The sequence below is a fragment of the Pelobates fuscus genome, chromosome 9, assembly GCF_036172605.1.
Source record: "Pelobates fuscus isolate aPelFus1 chromosome 9, aPelFus1.pri, whole genome shotgun sequence".
Taxonomy (NCBI): Eukaryota; Metazoa; Chordata; class Amphibia; order Anura; family Pelobatidae; genus Pelobates; species Pelobates fuscus.
This window is the reverse complement of record NC_086325.1, coordinates 147,176,631-147,195,927: the sequence shown is the minus strand read 5'-3', so window position 1 is coordinate 147,195,927 and position 19,297 is coordinate 147,176,631. Positions and strand designations below refer to the sequence as shown.

Sequence of the window (19,297 nt, the reverse complement as noted above, 5' to 3'; positions counted from 1 at the left end):
GCAGGGGCGTACCTAGAGCATTTGGCACCCGGGGCGGATCCTTCTTATGGCACCCCCCCCCCCCCCCTCCCCCTTAAAATGTAAAAAAACACCCACATTTTTTTACAATGAATGTAGCACTGAGCAGTGTTTGTGCATCTAAATGTAAGCATGGGTTTTTGAATGGAAAATGTGTGAGTGAATGTAGGGGTGTGTAGTGTTGGCATTTGAATGCAGGCATGCATTTGTGTGTAGTGTTGGCAGTATAGGGCAGTGGTGTGGTTATATCAAAAACATGGTGATGTTTTAAAGGTGTGTTTGTTTGTAGTGTTGTTTGAATGCATTGGATATGCTTGTGTGTAGTGTTGGCAAAATGCTGAGATGTATGCACATATACAAATATATACGCACAATCAGACAACACATTTGCATAGAATTCATACTAGCCACCCAGATTTCCTGTTCTGCGCTGGCTGACACCTCTAAACTTCGATCTTTGTTTAGCAGATAACTCCTATTTGATATCCCTATGTGAGATTGCCATATTTAGATCCAAAGAGCACCCTAATTTGGCATATTTAAATATGGAAATCTCACATAAGAGCATTAATTTAGGGAATTATCTACTAAACTGCTAAAAGATCAACATTTAAAAGCCTTTTACTTAATTTTAATCTTTCAGTTGTTTAGTAGATAACTCCCGTATTTGTTATCCTTATGTGGGATTGACATATTTAAGGACACCAAATAAGGGAGCCATCTACTAAACACATACACATTTATTTATTTTTTTTGTCAATCTTTCTTTTATTGAGGCATGAATTATGGGGGGTACAGAATGAAGAAAAAGGGATGTACGTTCTCATACAGGTTGGGAGCATAGTGGTACAACATCTCCTTCGCATAACAGCCTCGTTTTTTTATATTTTAAATTAAGCGTTACAGAAGATTAACAACAGGTTTAATGTAATAATAATCATACTTGTGTTCCTGTTCAATATGCCTTAACAAGTTAAATGTAATAATAATCATGCTTGTGTTCAAGTTTAATATGCCCGAACAAGTTTAACGTAATAATAATCGTGCTTGTGTTCATGTTTAATAAGCCTTAACAAGTTAAACGTGTTAATAGTCATGCTAGTGTTCATGTTTAATACGCCTCTAATCTAGGATAGTTATGAGTTAGTATCGATCAGAGAGGCTAGGCAGGCACTGCTAGCAGTTAACCTGCTGGAGTTTTGATCTAGATTGTGCGGCACGTTTAAGGTTAACTTTTGAGCTTCGCTTAGCGTTACTAGTGTGTTCCTATGGGTAGATTTATTAGAGAAGGCGGTAAGCTTTCGTGTGTGGCTAGGCTAGGGTACTTCTAGATTTAGTATATGCGTGTCAGACGGGGGGCCATGCTCGCAGGTGTGTCCAGCCTGTGAGACTCTCTAGTGCAGACTGTAGGGTGCGATCTAGGTGTTGTGTATATATGATTACCTGCTGTGGTTATAGTTGCGGTCTGACTGTCTGTGGGTTTTACCCCGTGTTGCTACCCTGTTTATGTAGGCAACGTAGCGAGACAGAAAAATAAAAAGAAAAATACAGAGTCATCGATGAAGATTGTCTACAACCTGACAGGTTATAAGGCAAGGCAGTACCAGTCCTTGGACACTTGCACGGTACCATACCCGGGGACATGTGGCACCGTGTCCGTGTGGCTCCTGGGGTCTTATACACGTGTCCGATTATGTTCCTGCGGAAACCCTGATTCTGGGTTGCGTTTTGGGCCTGGGTCGATGCGCACCCGTTCCGCTGCCTCCATAGGGGACCTGAGACCCGTGTTTGTTAGTGTCCTGTAAAGCCCTCAGTCCACTTAGTAAGGTACCCCTGTCATGCTCACGCATGGGGTTGTGGTGTCACTGCTTCCAGGGACCGCCTATCTTCGGCCTGAGGCCTTGATGGGTGCTTGTGCCTGTTCGCCATTGATCCCATCAGCAGGATCGTGGGCCCAGGGTTCCGATGGGTGTCAATCCTCTCCCTGGGGGTATGGCAGGCTGTGGAGGAATCCTCCCAGTGGGCACCCAGCTCAGATGAAGGGCGAGCAGTCCCGTCAGCATCCCATGCCATGGGGGTGGTGCGTCGTTATGGGATATTGGCGCCAAGTGCCCAGCATGTCTCCAGGCTTAGTGGCTGCTGTGTGGGGGTGAGTTGCTGGTATTAGTCGCTTTTAAGATCAAGCCCGATTGTGTCTATAGTCTGCTGTCGGGCACCGCGGCTCGGCTCCCGCGCACCTGGCCCCCGCCATCTTTGATCTAGGCCCCAAGCCTGTCGGTCTGTGCGGCACTGTTTCTTCGCGTGGCTGTGATGCCGCTTGGTGGGGACCGGGATCACCCCCCCGGTCCAGAGGGGGGGGGGGATCAGGGCCGGATCCGCCGGTTTTCTCGGGTTTGCGGGCTCCGATGGGCAGGATAGTGGAGTGGCGGCCGTCCACTCCACTCACCGCCATGTAAGGTTCCGTCTGATGCTGCAGGGACCCCACATCTGAGGGACTAACACCCTGGAGCAAGCCTCACCTCAGCTCCGGTAGCCCGTGGGTAGTGAGGGTCGCAGTTGGTGGTCGTTTGTCCCCTCCAGAGGCTCGTTTTTAAGGCTTAGCAGGACAAATTTGGCAGGAGCCGAGCTGTCCTGCGACCGCTCAGCTCGGCGGTCCGGCCCCGCCCCCCCCCACATACACATTTATATACACACAGACTTGTACATCTGTGGTTGTGTGTGTATAAAAATACACACACAATCCCAGACATACACCTAATCACAATAAACACACACTTAACGACAGAGATACACACAATCCCAGACACACACAAAAATCACATTCTTACACACATTTAGTAATTAAGATGTCCACCCAGCTTCCCTACCTTGCTCTTGGATCTTCCCCATGGTGATTAACGGTTGCTGCTGGGCGCTCTTCCTGCACAGCTCACTTGTGCTCCCAGTAGTGATGACGATGCCATCTTATCCCAGCTGCCGGTTCACTGCAGGGCGCGCACTAACCTCACTGCCTCCCAGAATATATCTGTCCTTGTCCCTTGTGTAAAAAAAATGTGTTTGTGACAGCGTATGTATGTGCATTGTGTGTGACTGCATATGTAATTTGTGAATGTGAGCCTGTGTGTAATGTGTCTATGTGACAGTAGGGGAACAGTTGTATGTGCCTGGGTGGGTCGGAGTAGATTGGGGTCTGGGACTTCGTGTGTGATATTGCATGGGGGAATAGGGCAGGGAGGGTATAATGACACGGAGGGTGGGGGATATAGGGCAGGGGGTGGGGTTATAATGGCAGGGGGGTTATAGGGTGGGGGGGGGGGGTATAGTGGTACCTTACCATTTAGGAGGGTGCAGGATCAGCAGGGTCTGTTTCACCATTTGGTGGCTGCTCTGGGGTTATAATGGCAGTGAGGTGGGGTATAGGGCAGGAGGGGTGGGAGTATAATGGCAGGGGGGTTATAATGGCAGTGAGGTGGGAGTATAAGCCAGGGGGTGTTATAATGGCAGGGAGGTGGGGGTATAGGGCAGGGGGGATTATAATGGCAGGGAGGGTGGGGGTATAATGGCCGTGGGGGTGGGGTAGAGGGCAGGGAGGGTGGTGGTATAATGGCAAGGAGGGTGGTGATATAATGGCAGGGGGTATAGGGCAGGGAGGGTGGTGATATAATGTCAGGGGGTATAGGGCACGGGGTGGGGTATAGGGCAGGGAGGGTGGTGGTATAATGGCGGGGGGGTATAGGGCAGAGAGGGTGGTGGTATAATGGCAGGGGGGGTTATAGGGCAGTGAGGGTGGTGGTATAATGGCAGGGGGGTACAGGGCAGATAGGGTGGTGGTATAATGGCAGGGGGTACAGGGCAGGGAGGGTGGTGGTATAATGGCAGGGGGTACAGGGCAGGGAGAGTGGTGGTATAATGGCAGGGGGTATAGGGCAGGGAGGGTGGTGATATAATGGCAGGGGGGCACAGGGCAGGGAGGGGTGGGGTATATGGCAGGGGGTTTATAATGGCAGTGGGGGGTGGGGTATAGGGCAGGGAGGGTGGTATTAAAGTTACTTACGATTTTTAATTTAGGAGGGTGCATGGGCAGCAGCTCCTTCCCAGGCATGCAGCTCCTTCCCAGGCAGGCAGCAGGTGCAGGGGATCTGTACAGAGTGACCGCGGGGGAGCAACCTGGCTCTGCGCCCCCTGCTGGTACACTCCGAAATAGCCTCCCTGCAGCTCAGTGTGTGAGTCAGAACACAGGCTGGGAATCCCCTCCTTGTGCTCTGACTCACAAACTGAGCGCCGGTCTGCCGGAGCTGCGGGAGAGCAGGAGGTACAGAGCCTGGCACCCCCCTGCTGAGTGGCACCCGGGGCGGACCGCCCCCCCCTTAGTACGCCACTGGTTATAAGTGAATACAGAGAATGGACCGGGTGGAAATTTAGCTTTTAGGTCATCTAGGTTGAAGACAGATTAACCCCTTAAGGACACATGACATGTGTGACATGTCATGATTCCCTTTTATTCCAGAAGTTTGGTCCTTAAGGGGTTAAAGGACCACTCTAGGCACCCAGACCACTTCAGCTTAATGAAGTGGTCTGGGTGCCAGGTCCAGCTACCTTTTACCCTTTTTTTTATAAACATAGCAGTTTCAGAGAAACTGCTATGTTTATACTGAGGGTTAAGCCAGCCTCCAGAGCCTCTAGTGGCTGTCTCATTGACAGCCGCTAGAGGCGCTTGCGTGCTTCTCACTGTGAAAATCACAGTGAGAGCACGCAAGCGTCCATAGGAAAGCATTATGAATGCTTTCCTATGCGACCGGCTGAATGCGAGCGCGGCTCCTGCCGCGCATGCGCATTCAGCTGATGACGTCGCGAGGAAGAAGAGGAGGAGGAGGAAAGCTCCCCGCCCGGCGCTGGAGAAAGAGGTAACCCCTTCCTCCCCCCAGAGCCCGGCGGGAGTGGGTCCCTGAGGGTGGGGGCACCCTCAGGGCACTCTAGTGCCAGGAAAACAAGTATTTTTTCCTGGCACTAGAGTGGTCCTTTAAGTATTCTAATTAATCTAGAAATGAATGGGCACAAAGGAGGCCACGGCTTGGCCAGCGGCAAAGAGCACACATGAAATTGGTGGTATGCCTGATACGGGATAAATATTGCAGTCCAAGTCTGCACTGTATGGTGAAGTTTACATGTTAATGTTTACTAGTTGGTTAGTTGAGCTACGTTTGAGGCTATATGATTTAGCTAGTCTAGTAGCATGGCAAATGTAGTGGGAGTTGCTAATTAGTGAACTGCCTAATCAGTGTCTAATATACTGTTGAACACACAGTTAGCTGGTCAATGGCAAGCCTCAATTACGTGCTCGGTGAGCTCACACTTGAATGGCCATTGGAGCGATATTAAAGAACCTATAGTTATTTAAATGTGCATAGGGATTTGGGACTGTGCACAAGTAACTGCTTTCTTTGATTTTTATTGAGCGCAGGGCTTAATTTGATACATTGGCATGCCTAAATAAGGCAGAGAGTCTATAGTCTAGAATTGGCTTTTCCATTACTTTCCTTTCCCTCTTCGTATTTTTTGGGAGTTATGCATTTGGACTGAGAACATTAATTATGTTAAATATAAGAATATTTAACAGAAGAGTTTTCATCCTGGACATCTTGGGTAGGGGGGACATGACTGCTGCCCATGCATAGTGGGCTTGTATTATTATGATACAATGTTGCGAAGAGAATTGAGGTTTTTTTTAAGGCAAAGGAGAGTGGGAGACTTACCAGTCAGCAGGAGAAGTCAAGGCACCTTGACTGACTTTCCCTCCCGTCCTCCCTTCTTGGTTATGGTGGATGTGGTGTGGTGTCTATCTTGCCTTTTTTTACATCTCGCGGGATTCCTGGACAGCGCAGCCACAGTACAGAGTAAGACGCTGAGTCGGTTTGCGGAGACTACAGTCTGGAGAGGCTGATGGCAAGTGCCGGATATTAGGGCTCATGGCATGATTGGAGCAGAACTGTCTGTTGGGCTAATCACCCAACAACTGACAGGTTTTATAAAATTGTTACATGGATTAAAGGGACACTATACTCACCGGAGCAACTACAGCTTATTGTATTTGTTCTGGTGAGTAGAATCATTACCTTCAGGCTTTTTGCTGTAAACACGGTCTTTTCAGAGAAAATGCAGTGTTTACATTACAGCCGAGTGATAACTCCACTGGCCACTCCTCAGATGGCTGCTAGAGGTGCTTCCTGGGGCAGTGCTGCCTAATGTGCAGCACTGCCATTCAGTGTCTCCACCCTCTGCATGCAGACACTGAACTTTCCTCATAGAGATGCATTGATTCAATTCATCTCTTTGAGGAGATGCTGATTGGCCAGGACAGTGTTTAACTTGTGCCGACTCTGCCCCTGATCTGCCTCCTTGGCAATCTCAGCTAATCCTATGGGGAAGCATTGTGATTGGCTCAGACCACCACGTCTGCTGATGTCAGCAGATAGGGCAGAGGTAGCAGCTGCAGACTTGAATACACGTACGATTGTACTATATTTAGGGTCGCAAGAGAGGGCCAGGGGGGCTAGATGGCGGTTCTAACACTATAGGGTCAGAAATATATGTTTGTGTTCCTGACCCTATAGTGCTTTTTTAAATAAAGCTGTGGACATTGCCCTTATCCACTAAGTATGTGTCCAGTCTTTTATTAGGGGGGCAATGGTGGGCATATGGAAATGTATGGTCAGCAGTCTATCTCCTTATATTCATATATACATGTTTCAAAAATTTGCTAGATATCTCTCTCAATTGAATTAACTTTTCTTATATACCAACAATTCTGTGCACAATAAAAATGAAAATAAAATAATCTTTATTCCAAGCAAAAAATATATTCAAGGGGGCGGAGCCTGGCTTCCTGGCTGAGCAGACGTGCCTGGACAGAGCTCCTGGAAAACTGCCGCTTTAGGGGAAAATAACCCCCAAACCTGGCACGTCTGCCTCCTGGAGGGCCATCAGCAACTGAACTCATTGATACCTGACTTGCCTTTATCACCGCCCGGGGACCTGAGATACCCTCCTGAGGCCTACCGAGCTGGGGTGAGACGGCCGCTCTCCCCGCTCACAGGACCGCACAGAGGTGCCTTGGCCTCCCTGTCTCCTACCTCCCCTCTCCCCCCCCCTTTGGACCGGGGGGTATATCCCGTTCTACTCTAAAGCGTCTGGAGCAAACCGCTTAGACCGAATCTTAAGCCTCAAAACCCAGCTCATGCAACTCAAGATGGCGGCTGCTGACCACAACCTGCACCATAGTCAAGGCCCCATACGCGGGGAAACCACAGACACCCTGCAGCGCTTGGAGGAAATTTTTAACCGCTTCTGGGAGAAACTCCGGGAGCGCAAACAGAAAGCGGAGACCAAGCTACTATACCCGAAAGACAAGGGTGAGCAAGGCCGCATGCGGCGGGGACGGAAGGTGTCACCCTCGGGAACTGCGCTTGTTGCAACGACCACCCACACTCTCCATAGCCCACCTGGGCTGAAGGCCACACTGGTACAGACCCAGAGGCATCGGTCACACCCGCGGAGGTGCCGACGCCGCAAGCGGCTACAGACCATCAGGCACCCCAGCGCTCCCACAAGTGGAGAGAACTCGGCCTCCAAGAAGAACCGAGTTAGTGGCAAAAAGATGCGGGCCTTCACACCAGCCTGGGGCTGGAGGGACACCTACATCCGAACCTGTATAGCAGCGGCACGCCAAGACCCACCAACAGACTCCATGTGTTTCCCAGCGGAGGGAGTGGGCTGACTGGGACAGATACACGCATACCATCCCATGTCTCCAGTGATCAGCTACACATACCCGTGGATACCTCACACAGACATGCGGATTCATCTCCCAGGGGCAATACCTCTTAAAGCCTCAGGTGACTTTCTCTTGAAGCTCCAGACAACAGTGCAAAGAAATGGTTGGCAAAGTCTGATATGTCTGGCCAGTCTAATAATCCCACAGACTCACACTAGTTGGACACAATCTCGTATACATTATTGCATATGGCAACCTAATATGTGGACTTGAGAACTACCCTAAGCTTATGATACCAGCCTGCCTTTTCATATGCCTATATATTCACATATGTCCCCTTTGTTGTTCTTGTTAACGTCCAACCAAAAAACGCACAAATCTAGTCACAGCAACAGAGCAGTGGGCCTAACATGTCACTCACAGACACTTGACCATACCCACGCAATGCTTTAACCACACTAAGCAACATATTACACTACTCTATTTGCGCTCCCACAATAGACATACACCACGCACTGTAACACGGTTGATTTGTAGATTCAGTTATTGTACCTAAGGGAACAGAAGGGGAGGCAGGCCAGCAACTACATATACTGGTCCCAGCCCAGACATGGTCACTTCGCTACGCAACCTTATTGCTTTAACCATATTCTCTTCTCTTTACCTATAATATAAAAAATTGTGCAAGAACTTCCAAATACCCCAATAGTTTACTTTGTTGATCTGTTATGTTATGCATGAGGAATGCCGTTGGGGTACCCTGTGCCTGTTTGTATACCTATAATTGCACTGCAAAAATACTAAATAAAAAATAAATAAAAATAAAAATATATTCAAGATATTTCAGGACATTATTTGAATACGGCTTCCTCATCGCTCTTTGCTTTCAAACTAACAGGGGACACTCTTCTACTTTGCAACATAATGTCGAGCCGACAACCGTTTCCCCAGATCTTCCGGGCGTCGCGCCCAAATCCAAAATGGCGTTGACCGCGTGGTCGCGTCTAATCCTAGCTCCGCCCCCGAAGTTTATACTGACGTGCGCGTGACATCATGACATCAATGCGCACGTACGTTTTGGGGTCAGAGGTCGCCCTCTGACCAATCAGAGCGTAAAGAGGGATATTTAAACCCATGACTCACCCCAGTACCTTGCCCTGTCGTGGTTTCTTGTTCCTGGTTTCCTGAAAGTGCTTTATCTTTGTGAATCTGATTTCCTGGTATCCGGATCTTGGCTTTTCCCTGGTTAATCTGAATTCTGGTTTCCCTGACTTGGCTTGTGTAAACGGTATAGTGTATTTTCTGGCTTCCTTGACCTCGGCTTTCCCTTTGACTATTCTCTGTCTCTAGCGTATTAGTCCGGCCATTCTAAGGACCGGTTTACGCTCTGTCCTTTTATTTTCCTTTTCTTTCCCATGTATATGTTTACATAGTTTCTGCGTGCTGGACCACACTAGTAGTCGTGACACATAACAACTTCTCTACCTCTTACCCTAACTGGTTCCACTTCCCTACATTGAGGTGACACTCTTCTACCCTTCCATATAACAGATGTCACATCCCTAGATTAAAATCAAACAGGTCCCCCCTTTCAATCTAACAGGGCCACCCTTGCACCTTTGAAACTAACAGATGACACTCTCTCACATGACAATTTATATATATAAGACAGATATATAAATAGTATCTTCTGTGATTATAGACTTGTAGCTACAGAAACTGATGAAGGCACACAGGCAACAAATGTAATTTTATTCCAAACCTTACATTTTGTTTATTTTATGAATAATTCCTAGAAGCCATTCAGTACATAAATAGTCAGAGTATAATAACCTTTTATTTTGATACTGTTCCTTTAAATATTGCATCTAACCACCTTAAAGGAACACTATAGCGTTAGGAATACAAATCTGTATTCTTAACGCTATAGTATCTATGTCCGTATCTAGAGTAGTCCCTCACCCGTTTGCCATGAAATTATTGGAATAAAGGGTTTTTCCTCCACTTTTTCCAGAGCCATATTTAAAATATGAAATAAATTATAACAATCGGAATTAGTAAAAAAAAATCAATAAGCTAAAAAGGAAATGCAATGGTCAAGTCAAAATACAATGTAAACTCAAAAATATGACTTCTATATTAGAACAAACTAAAATCATACATAAAAAATACAACGATATCTATTCAAGATGAGATAAAAGATAGCACTCCGCAGTCAGTCCGTGAAATATTTTATATCCGTTATCATCTTATTTATAATCACACTGTTTTATCCACCAGATAACCTGAGGTGTATTGATGATATTAATCAATTATCTAAAACACACAGCTGAGGTACAATCAGGTGACATAGGCAGACCGATGTGCCTTGAAGATATAGAAGGAATAATGAAATCACTGGCATTAAATAAAACTCCATGTCTATTATGTTTGTCTCCCAAGGTATACGCAATTGAGAATGCTCCTTCGAAACGGGCAAGACTCCCAACTTGTTTTATATAATGTTGTTAAAGGGACACTACAGACACTACACATAACTTTTATGCATTTTATAGCCTTTTTCCTAAATAATTAGCTATAATTTTCTATGCTCAATTTCTTAAATAATAAATATAGGGCAGTATTCTGCAATTTAACCATGCATCCTTTGTCCCTCCCATCATCTCCATCCCAAAACACGTGTTAATTTCTACTTACTGTACTGCAGTATATATGATATCACAACTCCTGCTGTGTCAGTAACAAGACTTGAGGACATATTAGAATTAGAGAACACCCAGATAGATAGTAAACATAAATTAAACTATATGTCCGCCTAATGTTCTCGACCACTGTCTGCAGGGAGCGATAGAGGGACAATCTACAAACCTCGGGTATAATGTTAGATTTTGAAACACTGGAAGATTATACAACCAGAAAAGGGCATGGCATACGTGATGGTATGGGAGGAGGAATTAAATTTGAGGATCTTGAAAGGGATGAAATTAAAAATGTCGCAAAAGTGTGATTGTATGTAATTGTTCATTAACACAATGTTGTGAGATAATATATGATTCAGAATAAACTGTAGCAGATAAACACAAAATCTACGAATATATCTTTGCAAAATTAAGTCCAATACTGTAGACAAAAACAGAAGGGAGATCCAATAATTGATGGTCTATGGTGGAATGTAGGTGTTCCCATACAAACCTTCAATCTCTAAAAACACTGGCTTCCTCATTAGACACGTTTCATTGAGAAAGGATTCAATGCCTGAAATGTTTGTATCAGTACTGAAAAGCACTTATATACCTATAGAAATGTCTCCTCGTTTGTTTATAATTTTGTTCATGTTTATAACCATGGTAGGCGGAACAGTGGTGCAGGGGTACAAAACAACCAATGGTACTTTGAATTTAGTTTTGGTACTGAAACAACCTATCTTCTTGTATTGATTGCAATGGGAACCGTGCATCAAAAAGTTCAAGTATTAGAGAGGAAGACAGGTATCATCGACACAGTATGAGTTAGCTATATTGCTAATAACGCATTGAGAATTCTTGTAACATTTTAAATGCTTGCTCTATGCTGCTGTATAATCCCAGAATAGCACTCTGGGAGTGTAATTTGGGGAGTAAACAGGTCCTTTTGTGGTCCCCCTCCAATCATCGAATCACTATACGGGGGAGGGCCATATAAACAACATGTAAATGCATCAGAACGCTTTATTTTTAATTCAGTCGCTACATCACCAGTTATGGTTGTGTGTCTACATGCTGTCTGCATGGATACATTTTCATCTTTTTCCGGACTTCTGTGTTTTTCAGTTTCAAAGAATATTTTCATGGGCATTCGATATTGTTCACAGGTGATAGGAAACCTACGCAATATTAATTATAATCAGAGGGAATCTGGAATTGGTAGGAAATGTTAACAACTAGTGCAAAGGGGAAGGATAAGTCCATTAAGATAGATATGTCAATGGTTTATGTCACTTTACAATTACGTCTGTCGTTCCGATATTAACAGGATTGGACAGCAGTTCCCGCAAATTTGATGGCTGTCACCCAATTTAATCTTTACATTTCGTCAAATCCATTGACATTAACCTGTAGTTTTATAGCTATTTTTTTTTAAACACTAAAACATTCTGTACTTTAAAAAATTAAAGTCAAATATCTATACGTATCTTTCTCTAAGAGGTAACCGCTGTGTCTCTAAGTGAAATTTCTATCCTTCTCTCATTTTATGTTCCTATTTCATTGTTTTTATCTCTCTTTAAGATATTATAGCTAGATTTACATATGTCTCTCTATAAGACGTACAGCTATATCTCTGTACTTCCTTTATAAATCAATCATTTAATTAGTTACCATAATCTGTATTTCCCTCTATATAAAATATATAGTAATATTTCCCTGAAGGAATCTCTCTTTTAGATGTACCGTTAGAGCAATACATTTCTCTCTTTAAGGTATACACAGTAATAATTTTGTACTTCCCCATATAACTTGTAATGTACAGTTTACAACCTTTCCTTAGAGCTCCCTATACGGCACAGTATATTTTAACTTGTCTCTTTAATATGCCCAGATAGTTGTCATTATGCCCCCTCTCTGGAAGATATAGAGTTCTCCTCACTGTGTTCCCTCGATCTATAAAATCATAGATGACACATACTTCTCAATGTTTCCTGACATGCTATGTCCCTCCAGGCCAATATTTCACGGAGATTAATAATCCACCCCCACACGCACTGACAAACAGTCTGCTCCATGCTCCGGATTAATCAAATGAGCCATCGTGACCAATTATTGTGACAGGGACCCTTCTCTGTATCCTGATCCTATTACAGACATAGTATGTGCCCTATGCAAAAAAAATAAAAAATTGAGTGTGTTTCCAGGTAGATAGACACGGTCTATGGAACGAGAATATAACACGAACAGCATAGCAACATATTTTCGATTCCACGCTACAGACTGGATCCCGGAACTAGAAAGCAACTTTTTTTGTCCCCATTGACCAATATCTGACGGGAAAGGAGAAAATTAACCGTCATGCAAGGATTGCAACCCATGATACAATAATTAATGACATGACTAGGCAATGATATGTCTACTTGCGGTGGCAAATTATTTAGTTAGAAGATCCAGAAATGGATGCAATGTTGCAATACAATGATCGGTACAACCTTCCCAAAAAAATAAATATGTAGGTGTAAGCATCAAAATGTTAGGAACCTGTTTAATGATAATATGTGGTGTCCTTAAAATGTGTTAGAACTTTGGACTTGTTGTTGAATTTCCCAGAATCATCTGGCAGCCAATGGTAATTTGTTTGGCTGACACGCTCTGCCAAAGGCTGGCCAAGAAACCTGTGGTCCAAAAGTAGTTGGAGAGACTAGGATCAGGGATAGGCAACCTTTCGGCACTCCAGATGTTGTGGACTACATCCCCCATAATGCTCTTACACCCATATGCTGGCAAAGCATCATGGGAGGTGTAGTCCAAAACATCTGGGGTGCCAAATGTTGCCTATGCCTGGACTAGGTTAAACCCTCCCCATGGTGTAGAACAGCAAAAGAAGTCAACAGGTTTCTTCCCGTTGTTGTAAAAATGCAAGTCCTGTGATTTCAGCTAGCATTTCAGTTGACACAGTAGCAAGGAGTTGCAGGTCAACAAATAGCTGGAGTTGGTGACTAGTTTTTAGCAAAATGCAATAACAAACGAAAATTGCTTAAGGTGCGTTAAGCAGACAGTAAACAGTAGAAGACTTTATGACAGAGTTAATTTGTAATAGAGCACCAATAAATGCCTGTTTGTTTATTTGTTGTCATAATATGAAAGAAAATATGCAACTGATCGATTTTAGCTTCATTAAACATTTTACAGTTCTCCGCAAGGAGAGGACTCTTAACCTACTAAAATGTCAAGGGCAATTACTTATGTTGCTCCAGAATGGAACCCTTTAATTTATTAAACATGTCACTAAGATTGCATCAATATGCATCAATGCTGAAAGGCCACATTAATTCAATAATCATGGCAAGGTCATTAGGTCATGTAGCCACCTTCAGGCAATGATTGCAATTTTCATTATAGATGGATACGTGGGTGGAAGATAATTTCTCAGTAAGCATGGATTTGGTTTATGAGGTCCTCTATGTGCCGGAATACACTATGTATAGCATTTAGATTGCAAGCTCTTTGGTGCATGCATATTGCTCGTATGTATAAGATTTATATTATACTGGAATAGACACACCCCACAAGCCAAGTAACTATTTTTCGTTATTTTTTATTTACACATATGGGTGTATGCCTTTCTTGTTCTTAAATACATCAACTGGGATCCTAAAGTATCACATTTATCTAACCCTTACTGTAAAAATCTAGAGTAATCAGTTAGTTTTGTACGTACTGAGGGTGGCAGTGTTTATCTGTAACACATATTGTATCAATGGAGTTACATAAATGTCATGAACAACTGATTTAAAGGGGCATTTAGAGCATCAGAACAACTTAATCTAAATAAAGTTGTTATGGTGCCAGGAGGCCCCCTTGGCGCACTCTTACCTCAAGGGGTTAAACTTCCAGGGCTGACCTCTACTCCTGGCATCTGAAATCTTAATTTCAGGAAGCAGGGAGGGCCACCTGACAGGGGCGCCACTGATTGACTTAAAGTGGTCATTTGACGCTCTTGGCTAATCACTGACTCCCCATTCATAAAACTGGTTTAAAAATAAACAAACCTTTTTCAAGTTGGGTTTTTGAAAGGGGAGACACTGGCTGGCTGAGAGTGTCAGATAACCGCTCTCAGCCAATCAGCGGTGCCTCTCCCTGAAGGCACTCTGCGCTTCCTTAAATTAAGATTTCAGAAGCCAGATGCCAGTTGGGAGAAGTTGAGATTTGTGCTAAAAACTCACCTAGGGGTCAAACCGTTCAAGAATGGCACCATAACAACTTAATTAGATAAAGTTATAGTGCCTAAACTGTCTCTTTAAGTTGTTAAGAAAGTGTTCTAAAAGGGAAAACCCCCACACAATTAAGATACAGGTTTGTCATTAAGTGGACCAAAACCCCAAGGACTGCAGGTATTTAAAATAATAGCTTACCTTTACTGCTTCTCCATGGCTCACTTTGTCCAAAGATCGACCGTTGGCTTTTAGTATCTGGTCGCCCACCTTTAATCCTTCTTGTTCAGCCAAAGAACCAGGTTCTACTAGTGACACATAGATGCCAATTCCATGCTCGACACCACCACGGATACTAAATCCAAGCCCTTCTTGGCTCCTGTTCCTTTTCAGTATCACCTGACGGACTTCACTATTACTGACCTCAGAAGTGGAGTTATTTAAACCAGTGGGTATGCCTGGATATGGAGCTCCAGGTGTTAGACTGTTTCCAAGACCTTGAGCATTAAATATCGGTGCTACGCCTGAAGTTGGTACTGGAATTCTCAGGGGAGGAACTGTCCCTGGTACTGAAATACCGTAGCCGGCAGGGGATGTCCCTGATATTGGAATACTAAAGGCAGGAGCTGTCCCAGGCATAGGGTTGCTGAAGGCCGGAGCTGTCCCTGATAATGGTGTGCTGAATCCTGAAACCACGTCAGACAGTCCACCACTATAACCAGAAGGCCTACTAGGCAAATCCTTAATATAAAGACCCTCCGAGGTATACTGATCAAATAGTAGTTGGTCGGAACGTGGGATGACAAGGCGTAGCATTGGAAATAGCTGTCTTTGGTCCTGGGGACGTAGTATAAGGCGCAGTGTCCTCACCAGATCATACACATTTCTGCGAGAATGGTAAAGCCGCAGACAATGTAGAAGCTGCTCCCGTTCTTGGTCACTGAGTAGTCGAGTCAGGGCACCATGAAGCCGTCGGACATTGGAGGAGAGTACGCGTCCCACATCTCCAGAACTGATTGACCCAGAGGAAGAGGAATGGGCAGCGCTTATAAGAAACTGGTTTAAGGATCCCCCTGGGAATTGGTTGATGGAACCACTCGGTGACTGGTGGATGGAGCTCCCTGGAGAGGGATGAAGAGTTCCCGACTCGGAATTCATTGCCCAAAGGCTGAGGAAGATGTCAAAGTATATTGCATGTGTCCACTTTGAAGGGTTGAAATGGAATCATGGGGTACTTCTGCATACCAGACGTTAACGTTAAGATATTGACTGGTTAGCCTAAGGAGAAAACAGACATATCTTAATCTCGATCAGTATACTGCCTCCTCTCTGATGGGCTGTAACACAATCTCTTACCTTACTTTAAAAGGTCTCAAAGACTGTCACCTTGTCACTCCTATCTGATACTCTGTAACAGCTATTCTGTTTTCTCCGTCCCTTGTTTGCCGAATCCCTGTCGTTAGTGTCAGTGTTGATCACAGTATGCTAAGTCTCTCCAGCTGCTTCATTCTGTGTCCTCCCTCCCTCCCTCCCTCCCAGTCTTTTCTCAATTTCTCAAGGTGATCCTCTCAGTCTCTTTTTCTCTCTGCAGTCTCTGTCTTTTTGTCCACCCGACATATCCAGCTCTCCCTATCCCATTTTAATATGGTGCAGTCTTCACAGTGCCTGTCACTTGATTCATTCACTGTTTCTGTACAAGGACAGCAAAGTCTACCTAGCTCGTGTTCACTCACATGGATTTCCTAACTACTCTAAGTCTAAACATTTTTCTCTAACACTTAACAGGTGTCATCTAATCCTCCAGTACCTCTTTTCGAGTGACGACCCTTTCGAGGCACAGGATACGTCTCTCTCCTTCTTCAAAGTAGATGTTGCAGTCTCCTGGTTTCTCAAAAGTCTCGACCTGTCTCAGAGTCTTTGTCTTTTTTCTTTGTCCTTCTGTTTACACTAAAGCTCCTCGCCTTTATATATCTCTTGTTACTAAGCTGACGATGGATGGATGGTTGAAGAAAGGAACTGAGGTAGCTGCACTTACATCCCCTCTTTCTGTAGTCTTCAATGTCTTGGCAGGATGTCTCTCGGCTCCTTTTCTACGACATGAGTAACTCTGTACTGCCCCCACAACCTCTCCAATACCTCTTGTACTCTTAGGTGTTTGTTTTATTTATTTTTTTATCTTTTCTCAGTTGAAGCTAGCTGTCACTTAGAGACTGGTGATGCCTCTCTCGTTATCATACAAGACAGAAGTCCCCTAACCTCTCCTTATCCTCCTTTACCTTCTGGACAGTCTCTGAGGGAGATGTCTTTATGTCTCCTTAACAGGATGCCTCCTCAAGTGCATGTCACAGGTGTCTCTTGGTGAAAGCTTGGTCTCTCCCGGATCTGACGTTTCGCAGTAATGTCAGTGTTGCTAGGAGACAGAGGGGACAACACTAATATATACAGCGCTTAACCCTGCACTTCCATTTGACTCGGTAGCCACACAGACTGAGACCGTGCTTAACCCCTTATTTGGAGTGTTTCTGTACTCTATTAATACCTGACACATAGCATTTATGGGATTACACCTGCAATATCCACCATGTTCAAACTTATCCAGACAGACTGCACTGTGCTATTGTTATACCTGTAAGATGGACAATGTTTAACCCTATAAAGACTGTTACACCAGTAAGATGCACAGCATTTAAACCTATACACAGTGTTACAACTGTTGGATGCACAAACCTTTACCCTATACCAGGGGTGCACAAAAGGTAGAACTCCAGACGTTGTAGAACTACAACTCCCATGATGCTTTGTGTGTCTTTGCATGCTTTGAGAATGACAAGGCATCATGGAAGTTGTAGTTTTAAAACATCTGGAGATCTGCCTTTTGGGCACCCCTGTCCAATGCAGACAGGCTGCTCATTGTTAATGTGTTACACCTGGAAGGAGCACCAGATTTAACCCTATACAGGCTGGTTGTTCATTGCTGGTGTTACACCTGGAAGACACATAGTAATTAACCCTATACAGACAGGCTGTTCATTGCTGGTGCTACACCTGGAAGACACATAGCAATTAACCCTATACAGACAGGCTGTTCATTGCTGGTGTTACACCTGGAAGACACATAACAATTAACCCTATACAGACAGGCTGTTCATTGCTGGTGTTACACCTGGAAGACACATAGCAATTAACCCTATACAGACAGGCTGTTCATTGCTGGTGTTACACCTGGAAGACACATAGCAATTAACCCTATACAGACAGGCTGTTCATTGCTGGTGCTACACCTGGAAGACACATAGTAATTAACCCTATACAGACAGGCTGTTCATTGCTGGTGCTACACCTGGAAGACACATAGTAATTAACCCTATACAGACAGGCTGTTCATTGCTGGTGTTACACCTGGAAGACACACAGTAATTAACCCTATACAGGCTGGCTGTTCATTGCTGGTGTTACACCTGGAAGACACATATCAATTAACCCTATACAGGCTGGCTGTTCATTGCTGGTGCTACACATGGAAGACACATAGTAATTAGCCCTATACAGACAGACTGTTAATTGCTGGTGGTACACCTGGAAGACACATAGTAATTAACCCTATACAGACAGGCTGTTCATTGCTGGTGTTACACCTGGAAGACACATAGCAATTAACCCTATACAGACAGGCTGTTCATTGCTATTGTTACACCTGGAAGACACATAGCAATTAACCCTATACAGACAGGCTGTTCATTGCTATTGTTACACCTGGAAGACACATAGCAATTAACCCTATACAGGCTGGCTGTTCATTGCTATTGTTACACCTGGAAGACACATAGCAATTAACCCTATACAGACAGGCTGTTCATTGCTGGTGGTACACCTGGAAGACACATAGTAATTAACCCTATACAGGCTGGCTGTTCATTGCTGGTGCTACACCTGGAAGACACATAGCAATTAACCCTATACAGACAGGCTGTTCATTGCTGGTTGTACACCTGGAAGACACATAGTAATTAACCCTATACAGGCTGGCTGTTCATTGCTGGTGCTACACCTGGAAGACACATAGCAATTAACCCTATACAGACAGGCTGTTCATTGCTGGTGTTACACCTGGAAGACACATAGTAATTAACCCTATACAGGCTGGCTGTTCATTGCTGGTGTTACACCTGGGAGACACATAGTAATTAACCCTATACAGGCTGGCTGTTCATTGCTGGTGTTACACCTGGAAGACACATAGTAATTAACCCTATACAGACAGGCTGTTCATTGCTGGTGCTACACCTGGAAGACACATAGTAATTAACCCTATACAGACAGGCTGTTCATTGCTGGTGTTACACCTGGAAGACACACAGTAATTAACCCTATACAGGCTGGCTGTTCATTGCTGGTGTTACACCTGGAAGACACATAGTAATTAGCCCTATACAGACAGACTGTTAATTGCTGGTGGTACACCTGGAAGACACATAGTAATTAACCCTATACAGACAGGCTGTTCATTGCTGGTGTTACACCTGGAAGACACATAGCAATTAACCCTATACAGACAGGCTGTTCATTGCTATTGTTACACCTGGAAGACACATAGCAATTAACCCTATACA

At 44.5% G+C, this 19,297-nt stretch overlaps 1 protein-coding gene across 1 annotated transcript in view; it reads right to left on the bottom strand.

The window, feature by feature from the left end:
* WHRN (whirlin) overlaps window positions 1-17,045 on the bottom strand; it is a 182,815-nt gene extending 165,770 nt beyond the window's left edge. Inside the window, exons 1-2 of the mRNA XM_063432685.1 lie at window positions 16,495-17,045; window positions 14,889-15,965 (exon numbers count right to left, since the gene is read on the bottom strand). Of these exons, the coding sequence (XP_063288755.1) occupies window positions 14,889-15,845 (957 nt within the window). The 5' untranslated portion in view covers window positions 15,846-15,965; window positions 16,495-17,045. The remainder of the gene's footprint in view (window positions 1-14,888; window positions 15,966-16,494) is intronic.
* Window positions 17,046-19,297: the final 2,252 nt, after the last annotated feature.